This window comes from Lissotriton helveticus, chromosome 11 (genome assembly GCF_964261635.1).
Source record: "Lissotriton helveticus chromosome 11, aLisHel1.1, whole genome shotgun sequence".
Lineage (NCBI taxonomy): Eukaryota > Metazoa > Chordata > Amphibia > Caudata > Salamandridae > Lissotriton > Lissotriton helveticus.
The window spans coordinates 793,567,097-793,594,695 of NC_136072.1; the positions used below are offsets into that span (position 1 = coordinate 793,567,097).

At 49.5% G+C, this 27,599-nt stretch overlaps 1 protein-coding gene across 4 annotated transcripts in view; it reads left to right on the forward strand.

The window, feature by feature from the left end:
• Positions 1–17,004, forward strand: part of OGDH (oxoglutarate dehydrogenase) — a 666,388-nt gene extending 649,384 nt beyond the window's left edge. For all 4 annotated transcript variants that reach the window (XM_078666769.1, XM_078666768.1, XM_078666770.1 and 1 more), the window contains one exon: positions 14,476–17,004. In XM_078666769.1, coding sequence (XP_078522895.1) covers positions 14,476–14,596 — 121 coding nt within the window. In that variant the 3' untranslated portion in view covers positions 14,597–17,004. The remainder of the gene's footprint in view (positions 1–14,475) is intronic.
• The last annotated feature ends 10,595 nt before the right edge of the window (positions 17,005–27,599 follow it).

Sequence of the window (27,599 nt, forward strand, 5' to 3'; positions counted from 1 at the left end):
AAGGACAAGAAGGGCCTGCGCCCCATCTTGGACCTCAGGAACGTAAATTGCTTCCTCCGGAAGGGGAAGTTCAAGATGTTGATGCTAGCTCAGATCTTGGCTGCCCTGGAACCTGGAGACTAGATGGTAGCATTGGACTTGCAGGATGCATATTTTCACATCCCTGTCCTGCCAGCCCACCGGCGTTACCTGTGGTTCACGGTAGGCCAGTAGCATTTTCAATTTGCCGTGCTCCCCTTCGGGATTACCAGCGCCCCTTGGGTGTTCACGAAAGTGATGGCGGTGGTCGCAGCTCATCTGCGCAGGTCAGGGGTGTCATTCTTCCCCTACCTCGACAACAGGTTGTTGAAGGCGGTCTCACCACAGGCAGTTGTCACCCACCTTCAAACTACGGCCGACATCCTGCAACGGCTGGCGTTCTCCATCAACGTGCCGAAGTCGCACCTGAGTCCCGCTCTGAAGCTCCCCTTCATCGGAGCGCTTCTGGATTCAACGCAGGTTCAGGTTTATCCTCCTGAGCAGCGAGTCCGGGATATTCAGGCTATGATTACGATCTTTCAGCCTCTATCCTGGGTTTCAGTCAGGATGACCCTCCGACTCCTGGCCTGATGGCCTCCTGCATCCTGCTAGTGCAACATGCCAGATGGCATATGCGGGCTCTGCAGTGGGACCTGAAGTTTCAATGGGCACAGCATCAGGGCAACCTGTCCGATCACGTCCAGATCTCGGAGGGCACTTCACGTCAATTGCAGTAGTGGCTCACAAATCGCGATTGGGTCAATAACAGATCCCTCTCCCTGCCCCAACCGGAGAACACAGTGGTGACGGATGTGTCTCTCCTGGGATGGGAAGGTCACTTGGGAGAGGAGGAGATCAAAGACCTCTGGTCTCTGGCGGAATCCTGACTCCATATCAATCTTTTGGAGCTTTGGGTGATCCAACTTGCACTGAAGGCATTCCTTCCCTATGTCCGGGTAAGTGTAGGGCAGGTGTTCATGGACACCATCCCCATGTGGTATTGCAACAGACAGGCCGGGGTGGGGGTGTGGACCCTATGTCAGGAGGCTCTGTGCCTCTGGACATGGCTGGAACATCAAGACCTTACCTTGGTGGTTCAACACCTGGCCGGTTCTCTGAATGCCGAATGGCGTCTGAACTAGGACGTGGCGCAAGGTCTCTTTCTTAAGTGGGGAGAGCCTTGGTTAGATCTATTCGCCACCGAAGAGAACGTGCAATGTCATCAGTTCTGCGCGTTAGAATTTCCAAGGCGGCACTCACTCGGCGATGCTTTTCGCCGCGAGTGGAGTTGCGGTCTGTTGTGCACCTTTCCGCCTATACCACTTCTGCCCAGAGTACTGAAGAAGATTCGGCACGACCGGGGCCAAGTCATCCTTGTGGCTCCGGATCGGGAACGAAGATACTGGTATCCCGAGCTACTCAACATGGTGTTCGATCCCCCGATCCGATTGCCTCTTCGGGAGGATCTTCTGTCGCAGCAGCAGGGGACGGTCCTCCACCCAAACCTGTCCAGCCTCCACCTCCATCCATGGAGATTGAGCGGCGACAGTTGACAGCTTTCGATCTTCCTCGGTAGGTCTGTGATGTCATTCTGGCAGCCAGGTGTCCCTCTACTAAAACGGTATACGCCTGCAGGTGGAACAAGTTTGTGGCATAGTGCACAGCTAAGGCTGTGGATCCCCTTTCTTCCCCTCTTTCTGAGGTCCTTCTGTTCCTTCTTTCTTTGGCTCAGCAGAGCTCTGTTCTGGGCACTATAAAAGGTTGTCTTTCGGCCATCTCTGCCTTTCTACGGCTTCCAGATCAGCCTTCTCTTTTTAAGTCCCTGGTTGTTAACCGTTTCCTGAAAGGCATTACTCACACGTTTCCTCCCCTGCCGTTCATAATGCCTCAATGGGACTTAAACCTTGTCTTGACATATCTGACGAGCGCTCCCTTTGAGCCCCTTCATAACTGTCCTATGCGTCTTTCAACTCTCAAGTCGGCTTTCCTGGTAGCTGTCACCTCTGCCAGAAGAGTGATTGAGCTCCAGGCTCTTGCTTCCAAACCTCCTTTCCTTTCTGTTCATCCGGACAAGGTGGTTTTAAGGACCCGTCCTTCTTTCGTGCCAAAGGTTGTCACACCCTTCCACATCGGGCAGACCATCACTTTGCCCACCTTCTTTCCGCCTCCGCATACTTCAAAAGTGGAAGAGAGGCTCCACCGTCTGGACCCAAAACGAACGCTCTCGTTCTATCTGAAGCGCACACAACAGTTCCGGGTGGAGGACAAGCTCTTTGTTGGCTATGTGGGCACCAAAAAAGGTTGGGCTGTGCACAAACAAACTATCTCTCGGTGGGACGGTCTGTGCATCAAAGCATATTACTCATTGGCTAAGAAGGAGCCTCCTGTGGGGCTGCGTGCCCATTCTACCAGGGTAATAGTAGCCTCTACTGCCTTGGGACGCGGAGTTCCCCTGCAGGACATTTGTCAAGCAGCTATGTGGGCCTCGCTACACACGTTTACCAAGCATTACTGCCTTGACAGTCGGGTCCGGAGAGACTGCTTCTTTGGCAGTTATGTTCTCCGTGACTTTCTGGTGTAATCTTGTTTGCAGGCCCACCACCGGGGTTGGTATTGCTGGGGTATCTATTCTAAGGTGAGGAATCTATCATTAAAGTGTCTCTTTCAGATGCACAAGTTACTACTTGTGTAACGATATATCTGTAAGAGACATTAGTTAGTGATGGACTCCTTACCGCCCCACCCATCCTCCCGGTTCTTCAAACTGATTTCTAGGGTTAAGGTCATCCCTTTCAGGGCTGTAGTTTCATGGCACCAGTGGTCAGTTTCTTGCATGGCTCGGCGTTCCTGGCGCGGAAAGTCGTGAACAGAACTGACGTCAGCGAGCATGGGTGGCGCCTAAGTAGTCTCTGTGACGTAATCTCGGCGCTCACGATGCCAGCAACATACGCAGAGCCGCACATCGCCACCTACCAATGCGCAGGGGTACTGGTGGCGAAAAACTTTCCGGATCCAGTATGACGCCTGGGGATATTCTGAGGCAAGGAATCTATCACTAACTAATGTCTCTTACAGATGTGTCGTTACACCAGTAGTAACTTGTGCATCATTTCCCAATCTCTACCCTCCTGTGTGTCCCCCTCCCCCATAGCAAAGAAAGCTATAACTAACAAGCATTAGAAGAGTCAGAAAGAAGTTACCAGCATTGCAAGAACAAAAAACATAGGAGACCTTTTTATGTGCATTCTTTTTTTAATAGGGTCGTTCAGTTATATATAATGTCTTGGTTATATAAAAGGTCTCAATAATGCTAATAGCACTTTTTAATAACTTTTTCAACATGTTGCCCAGCAGCCACAATGCTCTGCAACATAGCTTTAAGGCAATGGCAAAGAGATTAGTTCTGGCTAAACTATAAGGTCCAAAAGGCAAGACCTATTGGCTATGCCACTGCTTGATTTTTGGGCATTAACTTATTTCACCATTTGATGCTTAGTCCTGCCTCTCCTGATGTTAGACGCCATCCCCGGATTTCCCCTAATGTGGTCACCATCTGCGGATTCTTTTTTTCCGGCCTTTGGGTCTGGAAGCATCGCTGAAGCTCTCCGATCATCGAAAGGAAGAGGAAAGGAAAAAACTGGGAATCGTAGAGAAATATCGAAATTCCCAAATCATCGCTATAGGGAATCCTTTCCAGAGATTTTCACCTACTTTCACTGAAAAACACTGAACTGGAATGTGTGTAGAGCGAAAGATGGAGAAGAATGAGGAATGCATGAACATGGGGGGAGGGGACCCCTGATCTGCATGCGGTGGAGAGCACAACTTGCCAGAATGCCACCACAAGTTTGCACAGAGAGACAATCAACAGGTGTGCAATATCCGCCTGCCAAGAGACCACAACTCTAATAACTGCGAGTCTTCTGCAGAATTCAAACCGAAATTGCTGAGGGCACGGGGAAAGCAATGGCACACACACTATGACATGCAGGGGCTAAAGGAAACATCACAGAGATACCTCTGAATATAAGGTGAGTAGGATGATAATGCCACAGAAGAAGCGGATGGAGAGGGCTCTGATGCCGAGAGAGATCGATGTTGCACCGGAACGCAAGAAGTTTAAGGAGAAGCACACTCGCATAACGTGGAAAAAGATGGGAACGGTAGAGCCAAAAGCTTTGGACTCTAACCCACAAAACACTGCCTCAACTCCAAAGGTTTCACTGAACGAAGGCAAGTTGAGGCAAATGGTAGCCCTTCTAGTCCCATTCAAGGATACCACAGGTGGCGGGGCCTCCGAGAAGACACTGACGTCGAAAGAACTATTGAAGTTGGGATAAATCCAATAAGTTGGCAGCCCAGCCAACAGCAGCTGGAACTTCGATGCTGAAGAAAAGATTGGTAACTTCATTCAACACCGAAGAATGCACTCTCTAAACTGTGAGCAAGAAAAGACGGCTTGTGGCCAAAATGGCCACGATCCGTCCAAAAGACGGACTTCGATGCCTCCTTCCAGGCATTTCAAATACTGCTAAAACTTTCAAAGAGAGCGTACAGGAGGAGAAAGACTTGGGGGGAACTGGAACCCCCAATGACGCCAGAGCCACAAGAAGAGGATCCGGAGTCCCAGGGCCTGTTCCAGGAAGTCAAAAGGTCTGATAGCATCAAAGAGCAATGGCAAGATCTGATAGTATCAAAGAGCAATGGTAAGATTCACCCAAGGAAGTGGTGGACACTTATCTGTATTGGCCTCTTCACTCAGATGACTTCGCCATGCATAACCAACTGATCAAAAGGGCGGCAGAATGGGATGAAGTCCATTGGGATAAGAAGTCCGTCATAACTATTCTGTTCGAGGCATGTGGGCTGCTGAATTCATATCTTAGCATAGATCGCCGCCTAGTGTTGGGTCCGGATGTTTGCACCTTGTTGTCTTGGAAGAGTCTTCGAAGTATCACGAGATAGGTGATTCCTCCCCTGGACTACAGTGCGCATGGGCATCTTCTCCATTTTCATATTGTTTTTTTCCGCCATTGGGTTCAGATGCACTTCGACAACTCCAACTTCGGGACCGAAGTTTTCCAACTTTCGACCGCTAAAACTTTATACTTTCGACGGTATTGTTTCCGCTCGGTATCCCTAGACTCGACAAAACTTCCCTTTCTCCCCGGTCGTCGACGCGGGCAGTTGGGCCTTTTAAACGCCACGTGGACCTTCTGCTGATGGAAAGGACCCCGTTTAAAAAATGCCCAGAGTGTGGAGCCAAATTTCCACACAGCGACAAGCATAGAGTATGCAACAGGTGCCTATCTCCGGAGCACAACGAAGAAAACTGTCCAGCTTGTGCTCTGTTCCGGTCCAAAAAGACTATCCGGAACCGAAGAGCCGCTCGACTAGAAATGCAGCGGCAGGCACCAGAACCGGTAACCATTTTCGAAGACTTAACATGAACTCCCAGAGGTAAAGGGCTCGGAAGATCTCGAAATAGTCACCGTCGAGGACCAGTCTGACTCCGATGACCAGATCACACCGGGGCAAACCGTGAGTACCAAAGCCCCTACCCCGCCTCCACCTCCACACAAGGCTTCGGTCAAAGCATCGCACAAAAGCCTTAGCCGCGACCGAAACACCGCTTCAGAAGTCCCGCCTTCCGGCTCGGCTCCGAAGACCACACCCAAGCCTTCCGGTACCCCGGGACCGAGTAAAGCCACTCCACGCCAAAAGGTCGCCGACACCAGTAAAGTAGTCGATCCGAAAAAGCCAGTCGAGCCAAAAAAGGCCTACGAGCCAAAGAAAGCCTAAAAGCCGGAAAGGCCCCTCGAACAGAGTAAGGTTGTCGAACCGAAAAAAGCTGTTGACCCGAAAAAGGCAGTCGAACCGAAGAAGGTCGTCGAGCGAAAAAGGCAGTCGAACCGAAAAAGGTCGCTGAGCCGATAAAGGCTGTCGAACTGAAAAAGGTTGCCGAGCCGAAGAAGGCCGTCGAGCCTAAAAAGACTTCACACCATAAAAACGTCCAGCCTAAAGAGACACTCGACCCGAAAAAGCCGTACAGCCGAAAAAAGCAAAATCTTCGGCGCCACCGACAGAGGAGGAAGAACTCTTTCACCCAGATCCACAACAAAGACTGTATATAGACCCTGAAACAGGACATATAGTCTACAATAAAAACAAAAGAAGACTGGACACTGAAGCCCCTTCTCCTGTTCCTCCCAAGAAAAGGGACTTTGGCACATCGCCATCAAGACCTTATACACCTCCTCCTTTCACTCCCAACATGCCTTATCTCCCATATTCTCCTTCACTTGTAGATTATGATCAGGAAGAAGACATGGGGGAAGATCCTCAGGATGATTTTATACCACCTGACGATCCAGGGAACCCAGATGACACATGGAGTGACCATAATAACCCCGATGACACAGATTACACAGAACCCATACCCGATCCCACTACATACCCCACAAAGCCGTCTCCTACTGACGACACTGTCACTTTTAACCAACTAGTGGACAGAGTAGCTCAGTATCATGGTGTACACATACACACTGACCCTATAGAGGAGGATTTCCTATTTAACACCTTCCCAACATCAGAAAAAAGAGGAAGTGTACTCCCTATGCTAAAAGGGGTACTAAAGCATGCACCAGACATCTTTAAAGACCCAGCCAGGGTGCGTGTACTGAATCCAAGGATTGAAAAGAAATATAAACTGGCCCCTACAGACCCCTCTTATCTCAAGTCTCAACTACCACTAGACTCCCTAGTTGTGTCTAACGCTAGGAAAAGAGCTAACTCGCAAACAACGGGTGATGCTCCCCCTCCTGACAAGAAGTCAAAAATACTAGAAGCATCAGGGAAAAGAGTGGCCTCTCAGGCTGCAAATACCTGTAGGATTACCAATACACAAGCTCTCATAGCACGCTATGACAGAGCACACTATGACGAACTGGAGGGATTACTACAACACCTACCAGAACCCTATAAGGCAAAAGCTAATGACCTAATACAAGAAGGGAAATTCATTACTAACGCATCCAGAAAATGCACCCTTGATGTAGCTGATACAGCCGCTAGGTCTATCAACACTAGTGTATTGCTACGCTGACATGCCTGGCTTCGCATTTCAGGGTTTAAAAATGAAGTGCAATCTACCATACTCAATCAACCTATTAACCAGGATTTCTTATTTGGACCTGCCGTGGATACCATCTTAGAAAAGATGGAAAAAAAAATGACACTGCTAAGTCCATGGGTGCACTTCAGTTTCAACAGTCTAGGAGCTCTTTTCGTCGCTCCTCCTTTCGAGGCTCAGGCAGAGGCAACACATCACAAACATCTTCATCATATAAAAGTACTACACAAGGCACCTTTAATAAAGGCTCCAATAGAGGAGGTTATAGAGGAAACAATAACCAGGGCAGAGGACGTGGTAATAATAACACCCGAGCCTTCACCGCCACCAAACAGTGACTTTCTCACACTCCCTCCAGACCTCTTAACACCAGTCGGAGGAAGATTAACCCAATTCCTACCAGTCTGGAATGCCATTACTACAGACAGGTGGGTGAGACAAATTATCCAGTATGGTTACTGCCTGGAACTCAAATCTACTCCACCCAACATGCCACCCAAACACCGTCCAATGTCCAAAGAACACATCACGCTGTTACAAAAGGAGGTGAAATCCATGCTAGAAAAAGGTGCCATAGAGCCAGTCCCATTTCAACATCAAGAAACAGGGGTATACTCTCTATACTTCCTCATTCCCCAAAAAGACGGCTCCCTCAGACCAATATTGGACCTCAGACCTTTGAACCAATACATTCACTCGGATCATTTCCATATGATCACTCTACAACAGGTACTCCCACTACTCCAGCAAGGCGACTTCCTCGCAACATTAGACCTCAAGGATGCATACTTTCACATACCTATACATCCAGCTCACAGGAAATACCTCCGGTTCACAATAGAAGCTCAGCACTATCAATTCAAAGTCCTCCCCTTCGGGGTTACCACAGCACCAAGGGTGTTTACAAAATGCCTAGCAGTAGTGGCAGCACACCTCAGAAGGCAACAAATCCATATGTTCCCCTACCGCGACGATTTACTCATAAAATCCAATTCGTACGTACAGTGTGCCAGCCATACCTCACAGACTATCCAGCTACTGCACAATCTAGGATTCTCAATAAATTACCCAAAATCACATCTGCAACCCTCCCACATACAGCAATATCTGGGAGCAACAATAGACACCTCCGTAGGCATATCCAAATCCAGCCAGGATAGCCAACATACAATCTCTCATCCAAATATTTCAGCCACAACACTCCCTACCAGCTCGAGTGTTCATGCAACTTCTAGGCATTATGGCCTCCTGCATATTCATCGTCCCTCATACTCTGCTTCAGATGCGCCCCTTACAGGAATGCCTAGTGAGCCAGTGGAACCAAGCTCAAAGACAACTAAAAGACCTAGTGTTGGTCGACAGTCGCACTCACCGCTCTCTGCAGTGGTGGAACCCACAAAATCTTTCCAAGGGACGACTGTTCCTAGAGCCGGTTTCACAGATAGTATTAACAGCGGGCGCATCACTGACAGGTTGGGGAGCCCATCTCCTTCATTATACAGTCCAAGGTCTCTGGACAGTCAAACAAAAGACTCTACATATAAACCATTTAGAGTTACTGGCAATAATCCTAGCGATGAGAACTTTTCAGAAATACTTGTCCAACAAGACTGTGTTGATCCGGACGGACAACATGACAGCCATGTACTACATCCAGAAACAGGGGGGCACCCACTCTCTGCAACTATCTCACCTAGCACAGAGCATATGGAAGTGGGCAATTCCACAACACATTTATCTCCTGGCAGAACACCTCCCAGGGATAGACAACCAGATAGCAGACCTACTAAGCCGACACATTCAGCAAGTACACGAATGGGAGATTCATCCTCGGGTTCTCCAACCATTCTTTCAAGAGTGGGGACATCCAGGCATAAATCAGTTTGCCACCAACGAAAACTAAAAATGCCCGTCCTTCGCCGCCAGGTTCCCACACCCGTTGTCACATGGCAATGCGATATGGATGAACTGGTCAGGCAGAAATGCGTACGCTTTTCCACCAACCCCAATGGTTCCATTAGTGGCACGCAAGCTAAGGCAACAGTCACTCAACAATGATCCTGATTGCTCCCACATGGGCAATACAGCCATGGTACACAACGCTCCTAGAACTCTCAGTAGTTCCTCACCAAAGACTGTGCCTCTCGCCACAACTGCTAGCGCAGAACCATGGAGAAATCAGGCACCCAGATCCCAATCAGATGAACCTGGCGATCTGGCTCCTGAAGTCTTAGATTTCGGATATCTTAACTTGCCTCCAGATTGTATGAACATTATCAAAGAAGCAAGGCGTCCCACTACCAGAACATGTTACGCAGCTAAATGGAAAAGATTTGTTATTTACTGTAATAATAATCAAAGCAATCCATTGGATGCCTCCATCCAAAATGTAATCTGTTACTTGCTATACCGTCAGAGATATAACCTAGCATACTCATCCATAAAGCTACACCTCGCTGCTATAGCAGCATATCTTCAAAACAGACAACACGTGTCCCTATTCAGAATCCCACCTATCAAAGCTTTTATGGAAGGACTTAAAAGAATTATCCCTCCAAAGCATCCACCTTCTCCAGTCTGGAACTCAAACATAGTACTTACCAGACTTATGGGACCTCCCTTCGAACCACTTCATTCATGTGAACTACAATTCTTAACATGGAAAGTGGCATTTTTAATTGCGATCACCTCCCTCAGGCGAGTGAGTGAGCTACAGGCACTAACCATTCATGAACCTTTCATGCAAATTCACCACAATAAAGTAGTGCTGCGTACAAACCCTACATTTATGCCAAAAGTTATATCCACTTTCCACATCAATCAGTCCATAGAATTGCCAGTTTTGCAGCGTGAATCTTTCTGGATTCACTATGCTGTGCATTATTCCGCGGTCTGGTGGTTGGGTCCGGAATCGTAGTCTTTTCTTTGTGTTTTTTTTTCTTTTTGGTGTTTTTCGTAGCCCAGGTGGGCGTTGACGTCCCACCTCTTGGTGTACTTCCTGTGACGTCTCTTGGGCGCCATCTTCAGATTCTTTTTTACGCGGTTGGGTCTGGATCGTTCCCGAAGGGGCTCCAGACATTTTTGGAGAAAGAAGAAGCCAAAAGCAATTTTTGGGACAAGAAAGGATTGGAAAGATGACAAGAGACCACACCATCGAAGGGGACAACGAAGGAATAGAAGAACTTCAAGAACTTCGACGTCCATCAGAGAATGCGCGCTCAGGGGGCCCTCTGAACGCAAGAGATGGACAAATCACCATTCAAATTCTGCAGTAACTGCCACCACAAGTACGCGCAGAAGGACGAGCACCTGGTTTGCAACCTCTGCCTACCGGTCGACCACGAGAGCAGGGACTGCAACGCCTGCTCCGTCTTCACGCCGAAAACTCTTCGAGTGAGAGTGAGGCAGAGGATAGCCAACGCCAACATGCAGGGCATGGGCCAGACACCATCCCTTCGAGACCTGGGAGCCTCATCAGACGAAGAGGACAACGTCGCCGGAGAAGACAACGGCTACACGGTCGTAGAGACCGATTATAAGAGGACTCCTATAAAGGTAGGAGACTCTACAGCTCCTAAAGCCCCGAAAGACACTTGACAATCTGACCCAGACTCTCGAAAAAACAAGGGCAAGTTCTCGAAAGCGATGACGCCGAAAGCTTCGGCGTCCGCGGCTACACCCAGGCCCAGCAGATCCTCAGAGAAGGACTCCCAGGCGCCGAAAGCTGGAGAACAGCAAAAGACGTCGAAAAGCGTTCCCGAAAAAAACGTTTGACGCCGAAAGAAAAGGACCCGAAGAGTGCTTCGGCGAAGATAAAGGACACGAAAGCCAGCTCGGCGCTGAAGCCCGCCTCAGCGCCGACCTATCCGCCGAAGAGAGCGGCCGACCCATTCGATGCCGAACACGCCGCCAAAATGTAGAAGAAAAAGAGACGCCTCGAGGCCGAAATGGAGAACATCCTGCAGCGGAAAAAAGAATTTGACGCCGGGATGAAGGTCTTCTTGATCCCGACGAAACCAAAGCCACAGGTTGTCGAGATAACCGAGGAGAAGGACTACGACGTCGAAGGACAATCGGGAGGCCCGGAGGGGCTGGAAGATCCAGAAGAAGAAGCCTCCTACTACGAATATGAGGGGGATGACGACCAGAGGACATTCCTCGGCTCTGCATCCTCGGAGACACAAGAAATAGAGTGGCAAGACATCGACACTGAGAGCCCGGAAGAGAGCGTGGACACGTATCCTTCGAGGCACTAACCATTCAAGAACCTTTCATGCAAATTCACCACAATAAAGTAGTGCTGCGTACAAACTCTAAATTTATGCCAAAAGTTATATTCACTTTCCACATCAATCAGTCCATAGAATTGCCAGTTTTCTTTCAAAACCTGCAATCTGTAGCTGAAAGAGCCCTACACACACTAGATGTTAGAAGAGCTCTCTTATATTACGTTGACAGAACAAAATCATTCAGGAAGACAAAGCAACTATTTGTCGCTTTTTCACCACAGCATAAGGGCAATCCCATTTCCAAAGCAGGAATAGCCAGATGGATAGTTAAATGCATTCAAATATGCTATCAAAAAGCAAAACGCACTTTCACAGTTCCCCCTAAGGCACACAACGCGTAAAATGGGGGGCATCCATGGCTTTCCTAGGAAATATCCCCTTAGAAGACCTATGTATGGCAGCTACATGGTCTACCATACACACTTTCACAAAACACTACTGTGTTGACGTGCAAGCCAAACAACAAGCTGCTGTAGGCCAGGCTGTCCTTAAAACTCTATTTCAAACCACTGCAGCTGATACAGGCGGCCACCGCTAGAGGAGAAACTGCTATACAGTCTATGCTAAGATATGAATTCAGCAGCCTGCATGCCTCGAACAGCAAATGCTACTTACCAGTATGCCTCTGTTTCTTGGCATGTAGGGCTGCTGACATTCATATCGCCCACCCTCCTCCCCGGTGCCTGTCACAGCTGCATGGTTATCTTCTTTACATACATTTACATGGTCATCTCTTACTTTGAATATACTCCATCTTTGCCACAATGGCGAAAAACAATCTGAAGATGGAGAAGATGCCCATGCGCACTCTAGTCCAGGGGAGGAGTCACTTATCTTGTGATACTTTGTAGACTCTTCCAAGACAACAAGGTGCAAACATCCGGACCCAACACTAGGCAGCGATCTATGCTAAGATTTGAATGTCAGCAGCCCTACATGCCAAGAACAGATGCATACTGGTAAGTAGCATTTGCCTTTTGCTGGAAACATTGTTACTCTCAGAGTAAGAGTCCATTCTGCCAATGCTCCTAAGCATCTTGGACCAGTGAAGAGAGGCTTTCAAGGAACCATCAACCACCAGGTCGAGAAATACAAACATTCTTCAAAAGATCTCGCATATATTCTGGGCTATGCGGTGGTAGGCCCCCATCATTGTAGCCACCGCCAGGAAAAGAGCCAATGTAAGGGCCACCTGCGGGCTATCACCAGAAAAGGAAAGTAAGAACAGGGATGATGACACTCCACAGACTGGGGTTCACGATAAACATGAAGAAGTCTTCACCCACTTCAGAACAGTACAAGATCTTCTTGGAAACAAAAATAAACACTGTACAAGTGAAGGCAATTCCATGCGAGTATAGAGTCCTGGCTATAACTCAAGAAGCTCTCCATTACCAGAAGGGACAATCTGAGGTGAGGACTGTGGGAAAATTTCTAGGAATGATTGCTTCCTGCATAGCATTCATACCACAAGTGTGGCTACACAAGAGACCGATCCAGGATTGAGTCAAAAGCCAATTGTCACAGGCGACAGTTAGTCTTGTCACTAGCCCAGCAAGGAGGTGCATTGGGCAGTTTTAAAGGGTATCTTTTGTCTGTCTTTTTGTAGTTGGCGGACCAGCACCCTTTGTTTAAATCACATTTAATTTAGTGTTTTCTTTAGGGTTTACAGTACATGTTTTAACCCTTTACTGTTTATTATGCCCCTACGGCATTTGAACGTTATTACATTCCTCATGTGTGCTCCTTTCGAACCACTCCACAGCTGTCTTCTTCGGCTGCTCACCCTCAAACTAGCATTTCTTATAGCCAAAACATTGCCAAGGCTGGTGAGTGAGCTACAAGCTGTCTCAGTCAACTCACCTTACACCACCTTCTAGCCAAAAAACTGGTTCAGCGGACTCAAGCCTCCTTCCTTCCAAAGGTAGTAGCTCCATTTCGGGCAGAACATCACCCTTCTGGCATTCTTTGCTCCGACTCACCCCTCTGAGGAGGAGAGAACCCATCCATTAGATCCAAAAAGGTTCCATAGTGTCTTTATTATTTGTATTGGAGAACACTGCGTTCGGTCAACTCTTTATCGGATTCAGTGGAGCAAAGAAAGGCAAGACTATGCAGAAGAATACCATCTCTTGTTGGATCGCACTCTGCATAAAGATCTGCTGGGCATTAGCCAAAAAGCAGCCCCCAGGGGTCGTATGGGCATACTCCACCAGAGCCAAGGCTGCTACCACTGCTTTGGCATGTGTGGTTTCTGTCCTGGATATTTACCAGTCAGCGACGTGGGTTTCCCTCCATGCTTTCTTGAAGAACTACTGTCTGGACAATCCGATATATTGAGAAGCACACTTTGTGCCTTCGTTTCTTAAGCATTTTTTGGATTCTGTCAGTTTACACCCCACCTACTTAGGAGGTACTGCTTTAGTATCTAGTCAAAAAGTGAGGAATCTGCGGTTAGGAGTCTGTCAGAATAACAAGTTACTTATTTTTGGTAACACTCTTTCTGGTAGAAACTGTCTAACCACAGATTTCTCACTCGTCCTCCCCATTGTGTGAACTGGACTGTTATTTAAAAATTTCCCAATTTGAGATCTGCACACTTTGAAGTTTAGATTCTGTATATGTGGACTGTTCTGAAAGCAACTGATGTCAGCGTGCATAGGTGATGTCTATATAGGGCCCGTGCGTCACTTCCGGAGCGTAATGATGTCGGCACGGAGCCACAAGTGATACTTCTTAAAAGTTTCCGGATCAATTCTGATGAGCATTCAAAAAGTGAGAAATCTGTTAGATGTTTTCTACCAGAAAGATTGTTGCTGAAGGTTACTTGTTCTTCAAGTGCCTGCCACTTTCTCCATGATTGGATGGTTCTGGGATTTTGTATTTGTGGGCCCTTCACACAATACTCGGTTACACTTCTCCATTTAAGGATCTTTTTACCAAAATACTTGTTGTTTCCATCTCTATGAACACCGTCAACACAATTAAGTTGTTGTGATAGCTTTTCACTGATCACTTATTTTTGCCTTTTTCCAGGTATGCCGGCCGCGACCCAGCAGCAGCACCAGCCACTGGGAACAAGAAGAACCACCTGACTGAACTGAAGCGCTTGCTGGATACTACCTTTAACCTGAACGCCTTCAAGGGCTTATCTTAAACCACTCCAGCCCTACTTTGACTACTCTTAGTCCGTCCTTCACTGTAGACTTTTCTAACCTAAATAAACCTGCTTGAGGAAATGTTGGGGGTTGCAGGAGGGTTTAGAATGGATCCTTGCTCGTGGCCAAACCCTTTCCCTGACGTTTTCCTGTGGAAAACAGGTGTCCTTTCGCCTTGGAAATACTTTTACCTTTTAAATTCCTTATTGCAACCTATTGGAATCCCCACACACTTATTTTCTGCAAATTTATTTCACTTCAAACTTGCATCAAAAAGGTGCTGAGCTCTGTTCCTCTTTGTCCCAAAGAGAACGAACCTCTAATTCTGTGATTCAAAATTGTTTCTGCTGCTACTTTATTAGGCTTTTTGTTTTGCACAGAGAAATGGCCAGTCCAAGCTATGCTGAGACGTTTGTGTTCCTTGGAGACTGATGCCTGTGCGATGCTTCCCGTTTGCATTAAGGGCTGACCTTCACTCTGAGATCTTAACATTTATATTAGGTGTAGAAAAGAGTTGCTGGGCATGCCAAGTTATCATTCCAAAATTAGCAGGAAGCAAAGCAATAAAACCTTATTTGCTTAGTAACAAAACCAATAATTATCCTTAACCTCCCACTCCTTCTCCTTTTACTTAATGTTGCCCTGGAGCTGGTATGTACAGCTTCAGACATTTAGGTTCAGACTGCACCTGTCCTACAAAAATGCATACTTCTCAGTACTCACATTTTTAACCACTTCTTAGCACTTGAATAAGTCACGCGTGTGTCATGGTGGTGGGGGGGGGGTGTCCTTAACCCCCTTGTTACTTCATAGATGACAGCAGGGACATATGGTTCATGGTGTTGTCTGTGCTGGTGCCAGAAATTCGTATGGGCCGTTTCTTAGACAACAAGGACAGATTTCCCAGGATGACTGTCTCTTCTGTGACAAAGAAATGGTTCCCAGACCATGTACCACTTGTAATACAGGGATAGTTCTCGAGGGCCACCTTGTAATCTGTGGGTTGTGAGCAAACTTGCCATTGATACCCTCGACTGAGAGGTCAGGGAAATATTTTTTACTGACATACGTGTCTGGGTTTGCAAACACTTAATGCACTCTTTTTTAAATACTTATAGCAGGAGATTGTTTTTAGTTTAAACGCACCCCACGCGGAATGGCGAAGAGCTGCTGTTAAGGATGCACTCCTGCCCTCACTATGTAGCAGTAAGTACATAATAGCGGATAGCTCCTTTCCAACTTTTTTTAATGCTTCAAAGTCCTTATTTTAAACATTTTTACAAATGTATCATGAACCTTTGTTGTAGTGGGTTCCTGAGAGACAAAGTAAAGGAAGTCTTGAGCTGGCATTGAACAGTCCAGAAGGGTTGCATCTCAAGGGCACCGCACCACACTATCTAATGAGCAGACTCATTTGCCTTTCTGACAGCAGGTAGCAGTCGGAAACATCAATTTTCTTAGATATACCGAGAAAATACAATGTTTTTACTGTTTTCTGGTTGGCCTTTCTGATTTGCAAGCCAACTTTTAATACTAATCCTTATATTTGCATACTTCTCCACTTTCTGCCATTCTCACGCCCTCACCATTCGACTTAAACATCTTGTCCCTCCATCTAGTGCTTTTCAAGATCTGATTCGAGTGCATGGTCTCAGTAGTTGTGCATGCCTCTGTTTGCATTTTCAGAAATAATTGTTCTCTCCCTAGTGCCTCTCACCTTGATCTCAGCAGCTGCCCAACCAACAAAGAGAAAATGTAAAAATGTACATATGTGAATAAAAAGCCCCCTTCACCCGACCATCAAGTGGTCACGCTCTGTGACAGATTGCTGCTGTTCAATGTACACAAATAAGGTGCACAAGTTATCTGTATTGACAGCATTTAATATCTCATTATTTGCAGCATCATGTTTAAGGGTTGGTGCTAAGTGTACTATGCTCTGAAACTGAGGGTGCCCTGAGCTAGAACAAGCAGTGACTCCTTAGCGGTGAAGGCAATTTAAAGCACTTTCCAGGGGAGAACAAGCATGACTTTTTTTCATCCACTTCCTGATCATGAGCTATTTTATTTTTTATACACTTGGCGGATGTGCCCCATTTAAAAGTAAATAATAGATATTATAAGCCTATTTTCACGCACTGAAATGAGTTATTGAGTTATGAATTTCCCCCGGTGCCAAATGCAGTCAAACTTTTCACGGGCTCAGTGGGAATTGGAACGGCCGGTGACTTCGAGTCAGGGGCTCCTTTTGCTGCACCTTTTTATGAGATAAAGAAACCACCTGGAGGCATTTTATCAATTGAGTGCCACAGACACAGTAACGTAAATAATTTTATTTATTTTGGTTAAAAAAAAGAAAATAAATTTCAGTTATTCTTGTGCTTCACCAATAAAGAAATTATCCTTCTGGATGTCTTTTATTCTTAGCTAGCTGCTTCTTTCTCAACTGCATCTTCTCCAATACGGTGGACTCTTTATAACTCCTGCTGATTCAGGCATGTGACAAAGCTTTCTTTGGTTCTAGATATTTAAAACACTTGTAGGTATTAAAGCACCTTCCAGAAAAGTATGATGCAACATTTAAACGGATTTTGCATCCTGCAGATGGGACTACCTTCCTAGCCATCAGGGAGTGTTGGTAACTTTTTTTGTAATAATGTCACTCCCCTGACACTAGTTGGTACGGTACAATTTCAGCCTCAGATGCATGAAACTGACATGTTATTTTGTTTTCCATATTGTATTGTAATTGCATTTATATAGCGCTTACTACCCCTGACGAGGCGTCAAAGCGCTTTTTCGGCGGGTAGCACGCTACTCCGGGACCCATAGAGGATTAGTGTTGAATAAGTATAGTGAAACATGCAAGTACATTTTAAGCGGTGGATAGGTTAGTCAGTTATTTGGAATGATAGCAGAAGGGTAGAGCAGGACAAAGGTTTATATTTATTTATCGCTTGTTGACTCACGCTATTCAGGAAGCCTATAATGGTTTAGTGGTGAATTAATATGGTGAAATATGAGGTAATTTTTAGTGGTGGATATTAGTCTGTTACTTGGAGTGAGAAGGATTGCGGAGGGATAAAAGGGGAAGAAAGATTTGCATTCATATAGCACTTGTTACCCCTCATGGGTGTTGAAGCGCTTTTCTGGCGAGTAGGACACCACTCCGGAACGCATAAAGGATTACTGTTGAAAATTAGTATAGTAAAAAAATATAAAGTAATTTGAGTAGTGGATATGTTATTCAGTTATTTGGGTAGTATATTAGTATAGTTTATTATGGAATTTGAGAAGTGAACATGTTAGTCTGTTAATTTCCATTGAAAAGGATAGTGGAGGGATAAAAGAGTGAAAGATTTTTTTTAAATTCTGTTTTTAGGTCTTAGCAATAGGAGGAGGCTTTTGGATGAGTAAAAAGTAGTTTTGGAGGGGAGGACTCAGAGGAAAGTGTTTAGAAAGGTTTGTTTTAGGGGATCGGTATAGTGAAAGAGGCGTCAGATGATGCAAGGAGGGGTAGAGTAGGAGATAAAAGGTGGTCTGTTAGGTGTAATTACAGCAGGGAGAGTGTGTCTGAATGGGATATAGTTATGTATGGTGTTGATTGGCGTTGTGTTAGTGATGAGTGTATTGGTTAGTGGTATAGGATAGAGTTGTGTGTTTGTGGGTGATGGTGGATATGTCTCGTAGTTGGGATAGTAGGGTGTGTAGATGTGGTTTGGTTGGGTTGGTGATGCATGCTGGTACATTAATCTGTGCATAGTGTTGTGCGTGGTGTACATTTGGTGTGAGTGTGTTGCTCTGTTTGTGGATTTGGATGGTGTGGGCTGGGTATTGCTAAATGAGAAAAAGGGCAGCATTTTTGGCCCTGGTCCTGGTCAGGCTCAAACAGGCAACTACCCTTGTCCTCTCCGCACTTAACAGGCTCAAACAGGCAACTACCCTTGTCCTCTCCGCCCTTAGCCTCGACGCCCGGGCTAAGACGCCCTAAGACTGGCCTTTTATAACCCTAATAATCAGGTGACCCTTTGAGCCAATGGGAACCCTAGCCCTAACATTATCCAATCACAACACTAGCCCTAAAGTCTAGAACCAATAGACCAGTACCTTAAAGCCAATCTTAGCCCTAGTCCAAGCACCCAATCAGTTCAAAAACCCCGACCTCTACGTCCAATAAAGGCCTTAGCCCTGCCAGTAGTCCTAACCCAAGTCCAAGCAGCCAATGGTACAGGTAGCCCTAGTCCCTACTTCCAATAGAAAGCCTAACCCTGCTCTTAGTCCGACAACTAGTCCAGCAACCAATCACACCAGAAGCCCTAAATAGCTACTTCCAATTAAAGGTCTAACCCTAGCCCTAGTCCCACCCTACTCCCAACAACATAGGAAGCCCTACTTCCAATAGAAATCCTAACCCTACCCTACATGTTGGTCCTCTCGCAGCTATTTGTTTAAACTGCGTTTATGTTGTTGCACGGTTCTTGTTTTTAACAAGGAAGGGGCTTATGCCCAATAAAGTAATTTTTGTTAAAGCTCCCTATCCTGTTTTAACCATCACATTCATCTTCATATTTTTTTGCACTGCACTTTCCCATCAGATCATCATCATTTGGTCTAATCTAGTATTTGTAGGTCATTACCCCATGCCAAAGATGGGGGTATGCCGTATGTCTCAATGATCAAGAGACAGAATACCCTGGCAGGATTGCCAAATGAAAACATTGATCCATACAAGTTATTGATGGGAATCCATAATGGGTTTTGATTAGCAATTACAGGTGGCCCTTTTCTTGGCGATCTGGTCTGTTGTTCATAACTGTTAGCCACTTCTGTATCTTGAAGTACTTTTTAGACATGAAGGTATTTTGAAAGATATTCAGATCAGGTTTCTGATTTAGACCTCTTAGTTTGTTTGTTGTTCAAACTCGTTTTCTAAACAACTTTTATATCTGAAAGAAACAGGTTAGTATTAGATTCCTTACCTTAGAATATCCCCAGGCGTCAGTCTGGATCCGGAAACTTTTGCGTAGCAGTACCCCTGCGCGTCGGTAGGCGTCGTCTGCAGGCGTCCCCTGCGGCTCCGCGTCGTCGGCGTCGTGCGCCGTGATGACGTCGCTGGAGTATATAGACGCCGCCTCCGCGCGCTGACGTCAGTTCTTCTTTTTTCCGCGCCAGTTAGCGCAGATCCGAAGAGCAGTACTCCGGTCTTTTGACCAAGTTTTTGTTACATCTAACTCTATCTTCAGGTGCCGGTAGGATGCCCGGTTTTAAAAGTTGCGACGGGTGCGACCGCCTGATGTCGGTCACCGACCACCATCGACTCTGCCTCCGGTGTCTGGGCCCGGACCACGACGTGGAGTCCTGCGTCGACTGCCGGGCCTTGACGAGCAAGGCTAGGCGGGAGCGGTCCCGCAAGCTGCTCGAGCTCCGGGTGTCGGCCCCGCGTCGAGAGCGGTCCCGGTCCGGTCGGAGGTCGAGGGAGCGGTCGAGAGAACGATCGCGGAGCCGCCATGAGCGCTCCGGGAGTCGCCACCATTCCTCCGGTTCCTCAGGTAAGCGACACAAGAAGTCGGGGCGTCGTCATCGTACCCCCGACTCCCCCCGACGCCCGCGTGATGCGGCCGGGGGTTCGGGTGGCCGCGGCCCCGCGTGGGTCGCCGACGCCGTCTGCCCCATACCCGTCGGTCCCTGGGGAAGGCGCGTCGAGCGAGGAGATTGAGGAGTTCCTCATGGCTATGAGGGCGATGTCTCCTCCGCCGGGGCCTACGACGCCTGCAGGCCCGTCGGTCCCGTCTGGGGGCCCGAGCGGTTCGGGTGCACCTGCCCCGACGCCGCCGGGTGCTCCGGCCCCGACGCCGCCTCCGGCCCCGGCGCCGCTGGGCCCTTCAGGGTCGTCGCCGGCTGGTCATCCGGCCTCTCCGGCGCCGATTCCATCGGGGCAACCCGTGGTGCCGCCTCCGCGCGGCGCCGTGACTCCGCCGTCGGTTCCGGCCAGCGTCGGGGCTCCGGCGCCGCGCGGCGCCACCCCCATTCCCTCTCCGACTCCTGACGCGGAGTCGGACCGGCATCGTCCGACGCCGAGTCCGGCGCCGTTGGGGCCCCTTGGCTCCGAGGAGCCGGTCTATATCGTTGACTCGAACTATGGCGATGAGGACGATTATGGAGAGGGTTGGGAGGGGTCTGAGGACCCTTTGTCACGAGCATGCCAGTACGACGTGGACTGGGTAGGTGACTTAGGTGATGCCAGTGGTCTGGACGAGTCGCCTAACCCTGGGTTTGTCTCGCCTTCCCCTGTGGCGTCGGAGGCTGGGGCTGCCTATTCGGTGGTACTGATGAGGGCTGCCAAGGCCTTGAGCCTTGAGCTCCCCGTCGCTAAGGTTAAGCCTAACATCCTCACCGAGGTATTTAAACCACAGTCATGCCCACAGGAGCCTCTGCTGCCGTTTAATGAAGCCCTGACGGATGTCTGGTTCCCCTGTTGACCGCAACGTTGCCAGGCGTCACCGTCCGTGTTCGGACGACCCTGCCTTCCTCTCCACCCATCCTTCCCCGGAGAGTCTGGTGATCCAAGCCTCCACTTCCCAGTCCGCATTCCCGGCGGCCCCGCCCGATCGGGAATCTAAGCGATATGACCAATTTGGCAAGAAGGTCTTTTCATCTTTGAGTGCAGGACTGCGGTCTTGCAATACCGCGTGCCTCTTAGGCCGCTACACCCACTCTCTGTGGGATACGGTCGCGGAGTGTCTGCCGCAATGCCCGCAGGAGGTGCGGGACAAGCTCAACCAGGCCTTGATTGAAGGCCGGGACGCGGCGAGGTACTCCATACGGTGTGGTCTTGACACGACCGACTCGCTGGGACGGGCTATGTCCACGACGGTGGCGATTCGTCGCCATGCTTGGCTGAGATCCGCCAACTTCTCGCCGGATGTCCAGAATGCCCTCATGGACATGCCTTTCGATGGCAGTCGCCTGTTCGGTGACAAAGCGGACAACGCGCTTGAGCGCTTCAAGGACTCCAGGGTCACGGCCAAGTCCTTGGGTCTTTCGACCCAGCGCCAGCAGACGGGTTCGTTTCGCTCCTTTCGTGGCCACGGAAGGGGCGGTCCCACACGTGCTGCCAGCCACGCACCGCAGAACGCTCCTCAGCGCGGTGGCGGCCGTGGATTCCGCCGGGGTGGCGGTAGGGGACAGCGGCGAGGTCAGTCCACACCTCCCCCCGCAGCAGCCTCCAAATCTTCCTAGTCCGAGCTTTCGGGCCCATGTGACGCCAGTGGGTGGCAGGGTTCGCCATCACCACTCCCGCTGGCGCACGATCACGTCGGACAGGTGGGTGCTGCAGCTCGTCCGAAGGGGCTACTCCCTCCCCTTCGAGTCCACTCCTCCAGCCATGCCACCGCAGAACCACCGTGTGTCGGGGGACCACTTGACACTTCTGCAGGAGGAAGTTACGGCCCTCTTGGCCAAGGGGGCCATCGAGCGCGTTCCTGGGCCAGAAGTAGGGTGTGGTTGCTACTCCCACTACTTTCTGGTACCCAAGAAGGACAAAGGGGGCCTACGTCCTATCTTGGACCTACGGAACGTCAACGGCTTCCTCCGGAAGGAGAAGTTCAAGATGTTGACTTTGGCTCAGGTCTTGGCTGCTCTAGACCCACAAGACTGGATGGTAGCGTTGGACTTGCAGGATGCGTATTTTCACATCCCCGTCCTGCCGGCGTTACCTGCGGTTAACGGTAGGCCACGAGCACTTTCAGTTTATCGTGCTCCCATTCGGCCTTACCAGCGCCCCACGGGTGTTCACGAAAGTGATGGCGGTGGTCGCAGCTCATCTGCGCCGGTTAGGGGTTTCAGTCTTCCCCTACCTCGACGACTGGTTGTTGAAGGCGGGCTCACCCCAGACAGTCGTCCACCACCTTCAGATGACGGCAGACCTCCTGCACGAGCTGGGGTTTTCCATCAATGTGCCGAAATCACACCTGTGTCCCTCTCAAAAGCTCCTTTTAATCGGAGCGGTTCTCGACTCGGCGCAGTTTCGGGTTTATCCTCCGGAACGGCGGGTCCGGGATATTCAGGCTCCGATTCCCATCTTTCAGCCGTTGTCCCGGGTTTCGGTCAGGTTGACGCTGCGGCTTCTGGGGCTGATGGCCCCCTGCATCCTTCTGGTGCATCACGCCAGATGGCGGATGCGGGCTCTGCAGTGGGACCTGAAGTTTCAGTGGGCCCAGCATCAGGGCAACCTGTCCGACCACGTCCTGATCTCGGAGGGCACTGCGAGACAGTTGCAGTGGTGGCTTACGGACCGCGATTGGGTCAGGGGCAGATCCCTCTCCCTTCCCCAACCGGAGCACGTAGTTGTGACGGACGCGTCCCTCCAGGGCTGGGGAGGCCACTTGGGAGAGGCGGAGATCAGAGGCATCTGGTCTCCGGCGGAGTCCCGGCTCCATATCAACATGTTGGAGCTGCGGGCGATTCGCCTAGCACTGAAGGCATTCCTCCCCTTTGTCAACGGGAGTGTAGTGCAGGTGTTCACGGACAACACCACCGCCATGTGGTACTGCAACAAACAGGGCGGTGTGGGGTCGTGGACCCTTTGCCAGGAGGCTCTGCGCCTCTGGCAATGGCTGGAACGTCAGGGCGTGACTCTGACGGTTCAACACCTGGCAGGTTCTCTGAACGCCAGGGCGGACGAACTCAGCCGTCGGTGCTCGGTGGATCACGAATGGCGTCTGAACTCGGACGTGGCGATCGGCCTCTTTCAGCAATGGGGAGAGCCTTGGTTAGATCTATTCGCCACAGAAGAGAACGCGCAATGTCATCAGTTCTGCGCGTTGGAGTTTCCAAGACGGCACTCGCTCGGCGACGCCTTTCGGCACGAGTGGAGTTGCGGTCTGTTGTACGCCTTTCCGCCTATACCACTTCTGCCCAGAGTGCTGAAGAAGATCAGGCGCGACCGGGCCCAAGTTATCCTTGTGGCTCCGGACTGGGCTCGAAGATACTGGTATCCCGAGCTACTCAGCATGTCAGTCGGTCCCTCGATCCGCCTGCCCCTTCAGGAGGACCTTCTGTCGCAGCAGCAGGGGACGGTCCTCCACCCGAACCTGTCCAGCCTCCACCTCCATGCGTGGAGATTGAGCGGCGACAGTTGAGGCCATTCGACTTGCCTCCTGAAGTCTGTGATGTGATTCTGGCAGCCAGGCGTCCCTCCACAAAGTCGGTATACGCCTGCCGGTGGAACAGATTTGTGGCATGGTGCACAGCAAAGGCTGTGGATCCCCTTTCTGCCCCTCTTTCCGAGGTTCTCCTCTTCCTTCTTTCTCTTGCCCAGCAGGGCTCTGCTCTGGGCACTATCAAGGGCTACCTTTCTGCCCTTTCCGCCTTCTTAAGGCTACCTGATCAGCCATCTTTATTCAAGTCCCCTATTGTACTGAGATTCTTGAAAGGCATCACGCACATGTATCCACCTGTTCCGTTCGTGATGCCTCAGTGGGACTTGAACCTGGTTCTGACATTCTTGATGTGTGCTCCCTTTGAGCCGCTTCATTCCTGTCCTCTCCGTCTTCTCACTTTAAAGACGGCCTTCCTGGTTGCCATCACCTCTGCCAGGAGAGTGAGTGAGCGAGCTCCAGGCTCTTTCTGTTAAACCTCCTTTCTTGTCCGTCCATCCTGACAAGGTGGTTCTTAAGACTAGGCCTTCTTTCCTGCCCAAAGTAGTTTCTGCTTTTCACATCGGGCAGTCCATCACCTTACCTTCCTTCTTCCCGCCTCCGCATCCTTCAAAAGATGAAGAGCGGCTCCATCGTCTGGACCCAAAACGTGCGCTTTCATTTTATTTGGATCGCACACGCCAGTTCCGGGTGGATGACCAACTGTTTTTTGGCTACGTGGGTGAGAAGAAGGGAAGGGCGGTACAGAAACGAACCATCTCTCGGTGGGTCGTCCTGTGCATCAAAGCATGCTACTCTTTGACTCGGAAGGAGCCTCCTGTTGGGCTGAGGGCCCATTCCACTCGGGCCACGGCGGCTACTACTGCCCTGGGCCGGGGAGTCCCTTTGCAGGACATTTGCCAGGCGGCTACGTAGGCCTCGCTGCACACCTTTGCGAGGCATTACTGCCTGGACAGTCAAGTCCGGAGGGACGGCTTCTATGGCCGTTCGGTCCTCCAGGACTTTCTGGTGTAGGATTGTATTGGTTCGCAGACCCACCACCGGGGTTGGTATTGCTGGGATATCTATTCTAAGGTAAGGAATCTAATACTAACCTGTTTCTTTCAGATGAACAAGTTACTTACCTTCGGTAACGATATATCTGTAAGAAACAGTAGTTAGTATTAGATTCCTTACCGCCCCACCCGTCCTCCCCGTTCTGCGAACTGATACCTAGGGTTAAGGACATCCCTTTCAGGGCCCTAGTTTCAAATGGCACCAGTGTTAGTTCTCACATGGCTCTGCGTGTTCTGGCGCGGAAAAGCTGTGTGCAAAGAACTGACGTCAGCGCGCGGAGGCGGCGTCTATATACTCCAGCGACGTCATCACGACGCCGACGACGCGGAGCCGCAGGGGACGCCTGCAGACGACGCCTACCGACGCGCAGGGGTACTGCTACGCAAAAGTTTCCGGATCCAGACTGACGCCTGGGGATATTCTAAGGTAAGGAATCTAATACTAACTACTGTTTCTTACAGATATATCGTTACCGAAGGTAAGTAACTTGTTCTTTGGGAAGAGACAGCACTAGTTGTAGTGCTCTAACTGGAGCAATTCCAGGCGTGCTCAAGTCTGGTTTAGGGTGTGTGTGGTTCAGTATGTCCTGTGTGACAAGAATTGGATGTGATTCATAAGGTTGGACACACTGTCTGGTTGTCTTGAAGGGAACCTATCACTGCCAATAGCATAGTGGTGTACAATATATTTGTTGTACGCGCCACTCACTGTTTACTGGTATACACATGTCCGAGGCATGTGGGCTGCTGAATTCATATCTGTGCATAGATCGCCGCCTAGTGTTGGGGTCCGGATGATTGCACTTTGTTGTCGTGGAAGAGTCTTTGAAGTATCACGAGATAGGTGACTCCTCCCCTGGACTACAGTGCGCATGGGCATCTTCTCCATCCTCAGATTGTTTTTTTCCGCCATTGGGTTTGGATGCTAACTCCTATACTCCAACTCGGAATCGAATACCAAACTTTTCTAAAGGCCAAAAGGCCTTCGACTTCGACGGTATTGTTCTCGTTCGGTACCTCTCTACTCGATCCAAACTTCCATCTCGAATCGGTCATCGACACGGGCCGTTGGGCCTTTCCGACGCCACGTGAGCCGACAGTCGATGGAAAGAAGCCCGTTTAAAAGGTGCCCACAATGCCACTCAAAGTTCCCACATACTGATAAACACTCAGTATGCAACAAGTGCCTTTCCCCAGACCATAGGGAAGAAACCTGCCCAGCCTGCGCCCAGTTTCGATCCAAGAAAACTATACGAAACCGACGGGCTGCTAGGCAAGAAATGCAGCGTCAGGCACCGGAACCGGACAACATCTTTGATGATGACCAGGATCTACAGGACGCCCCAGACTCTGACCTAGAAATCGTCACCGTCGAGGACTACTCTGACGACGAAATCCCGTCGGGGCAAATCGTGAGTACCCTACCCCCGACATCAATTGACCCGTTACCAAAGGCTCCGGTCGAGGCATCGCCAAAAGGCCTTAGCCAAGATCATAAAAAACTTTCGCCAGCCCCGGCTCGGCTCCGAAACCGAAACCTTCTGAAACCCCAGGGCCCAGTACCATCGCCCCCAAGAAGGTTCCAGAGCCAAAGAGGGTCACCGACCCCAAGGGCGTCGATCCAAAAAAGGCTGCACAGCCAAAGAGCGTTGAGCCAAATAAGACTATCGACCCCGCAAAGGCCGTTCAGCCAAAAACCGTCGACCCCAAAAAATTGGTGGAACCGAACAAAGGCACACAGCCAAAGGGCGCCGAACCGAAGAAGGTCCCCGACCCGAACAAGCCTGCTGTTCCGAAAACCGTCGACCCGGCAACCGGTGCCGTACCGAAAATGGTATCGAAGCCGGAAAAACCTGTCGAACCCAAGATAACGGCTCCAAAGTCACTCATCCAAAGAAGCCTACAGAGCACAAAAAAACGTGTCGACCCGAAAACAGGGCCCGACCCGAAAAAGTCCAACAAAACTCCGAAAGTCGTCGAAAAACCAAGTGTTACCGACCCGGAAAAGTCTAACACTAAACCCAGGCCTGTAGAGGAAGAACTATTCCACCCAGATCCATCAGACAAACAAGCTAAAATATACATTAATCCAGAGACTGGTAAAGTTACCATCCTGCATAGAAAGAAAAGGCCTTTGGACTTTGAACCTAATTCACCTATTCCACTGAAGAAAAAGGACTTTGGGACTTCTCCCTCAAGACCCTTCAGCCCTTTTCAACCTATCATGCCTGCCACACCTCTTGCTCCTTCCTCACCTTCTCACCATGGGGACGATGAGGGGGACACAGGGTATGAGCCACAGCCTCAATATGATTTCCCACAAGATCCTAACCAAGAGGAACCTTGGGAATAGCCAACAGACCCTTATGCCACCCATCCCATCCCTGATGTACCCACTTATCCTACTAAGCCGTCACCTACTGATGACACAGTAGTCTTCAATCAACTCATAGACAGGGCAGCACAATTCTACAATGTGGACATGCATAGTGACCTTGTGGAAGAAGACTTCCTGTTTGACACATTCACTACTGCAGAAAAAAGTGTCAAAACGCTTCCCATGTTGAAGGGAGTTCTAAAACACGCACCTGACATATTTAAGGATACAGCCAGGGCACGGGTAATCAATCCCAGAATAGAAAAAAAGTATAGGCCAGCTCCTACAGACCCTACTTACATCAAGGGCCAGTTGCCGCTAGACTCACTTGTGGTTGCTAACGCACCAAAAAGAGCCAACGCTCAGACAACAGGGGAAGCACCTCCCCCTGACAAAGAGTCAAAAATTCTAG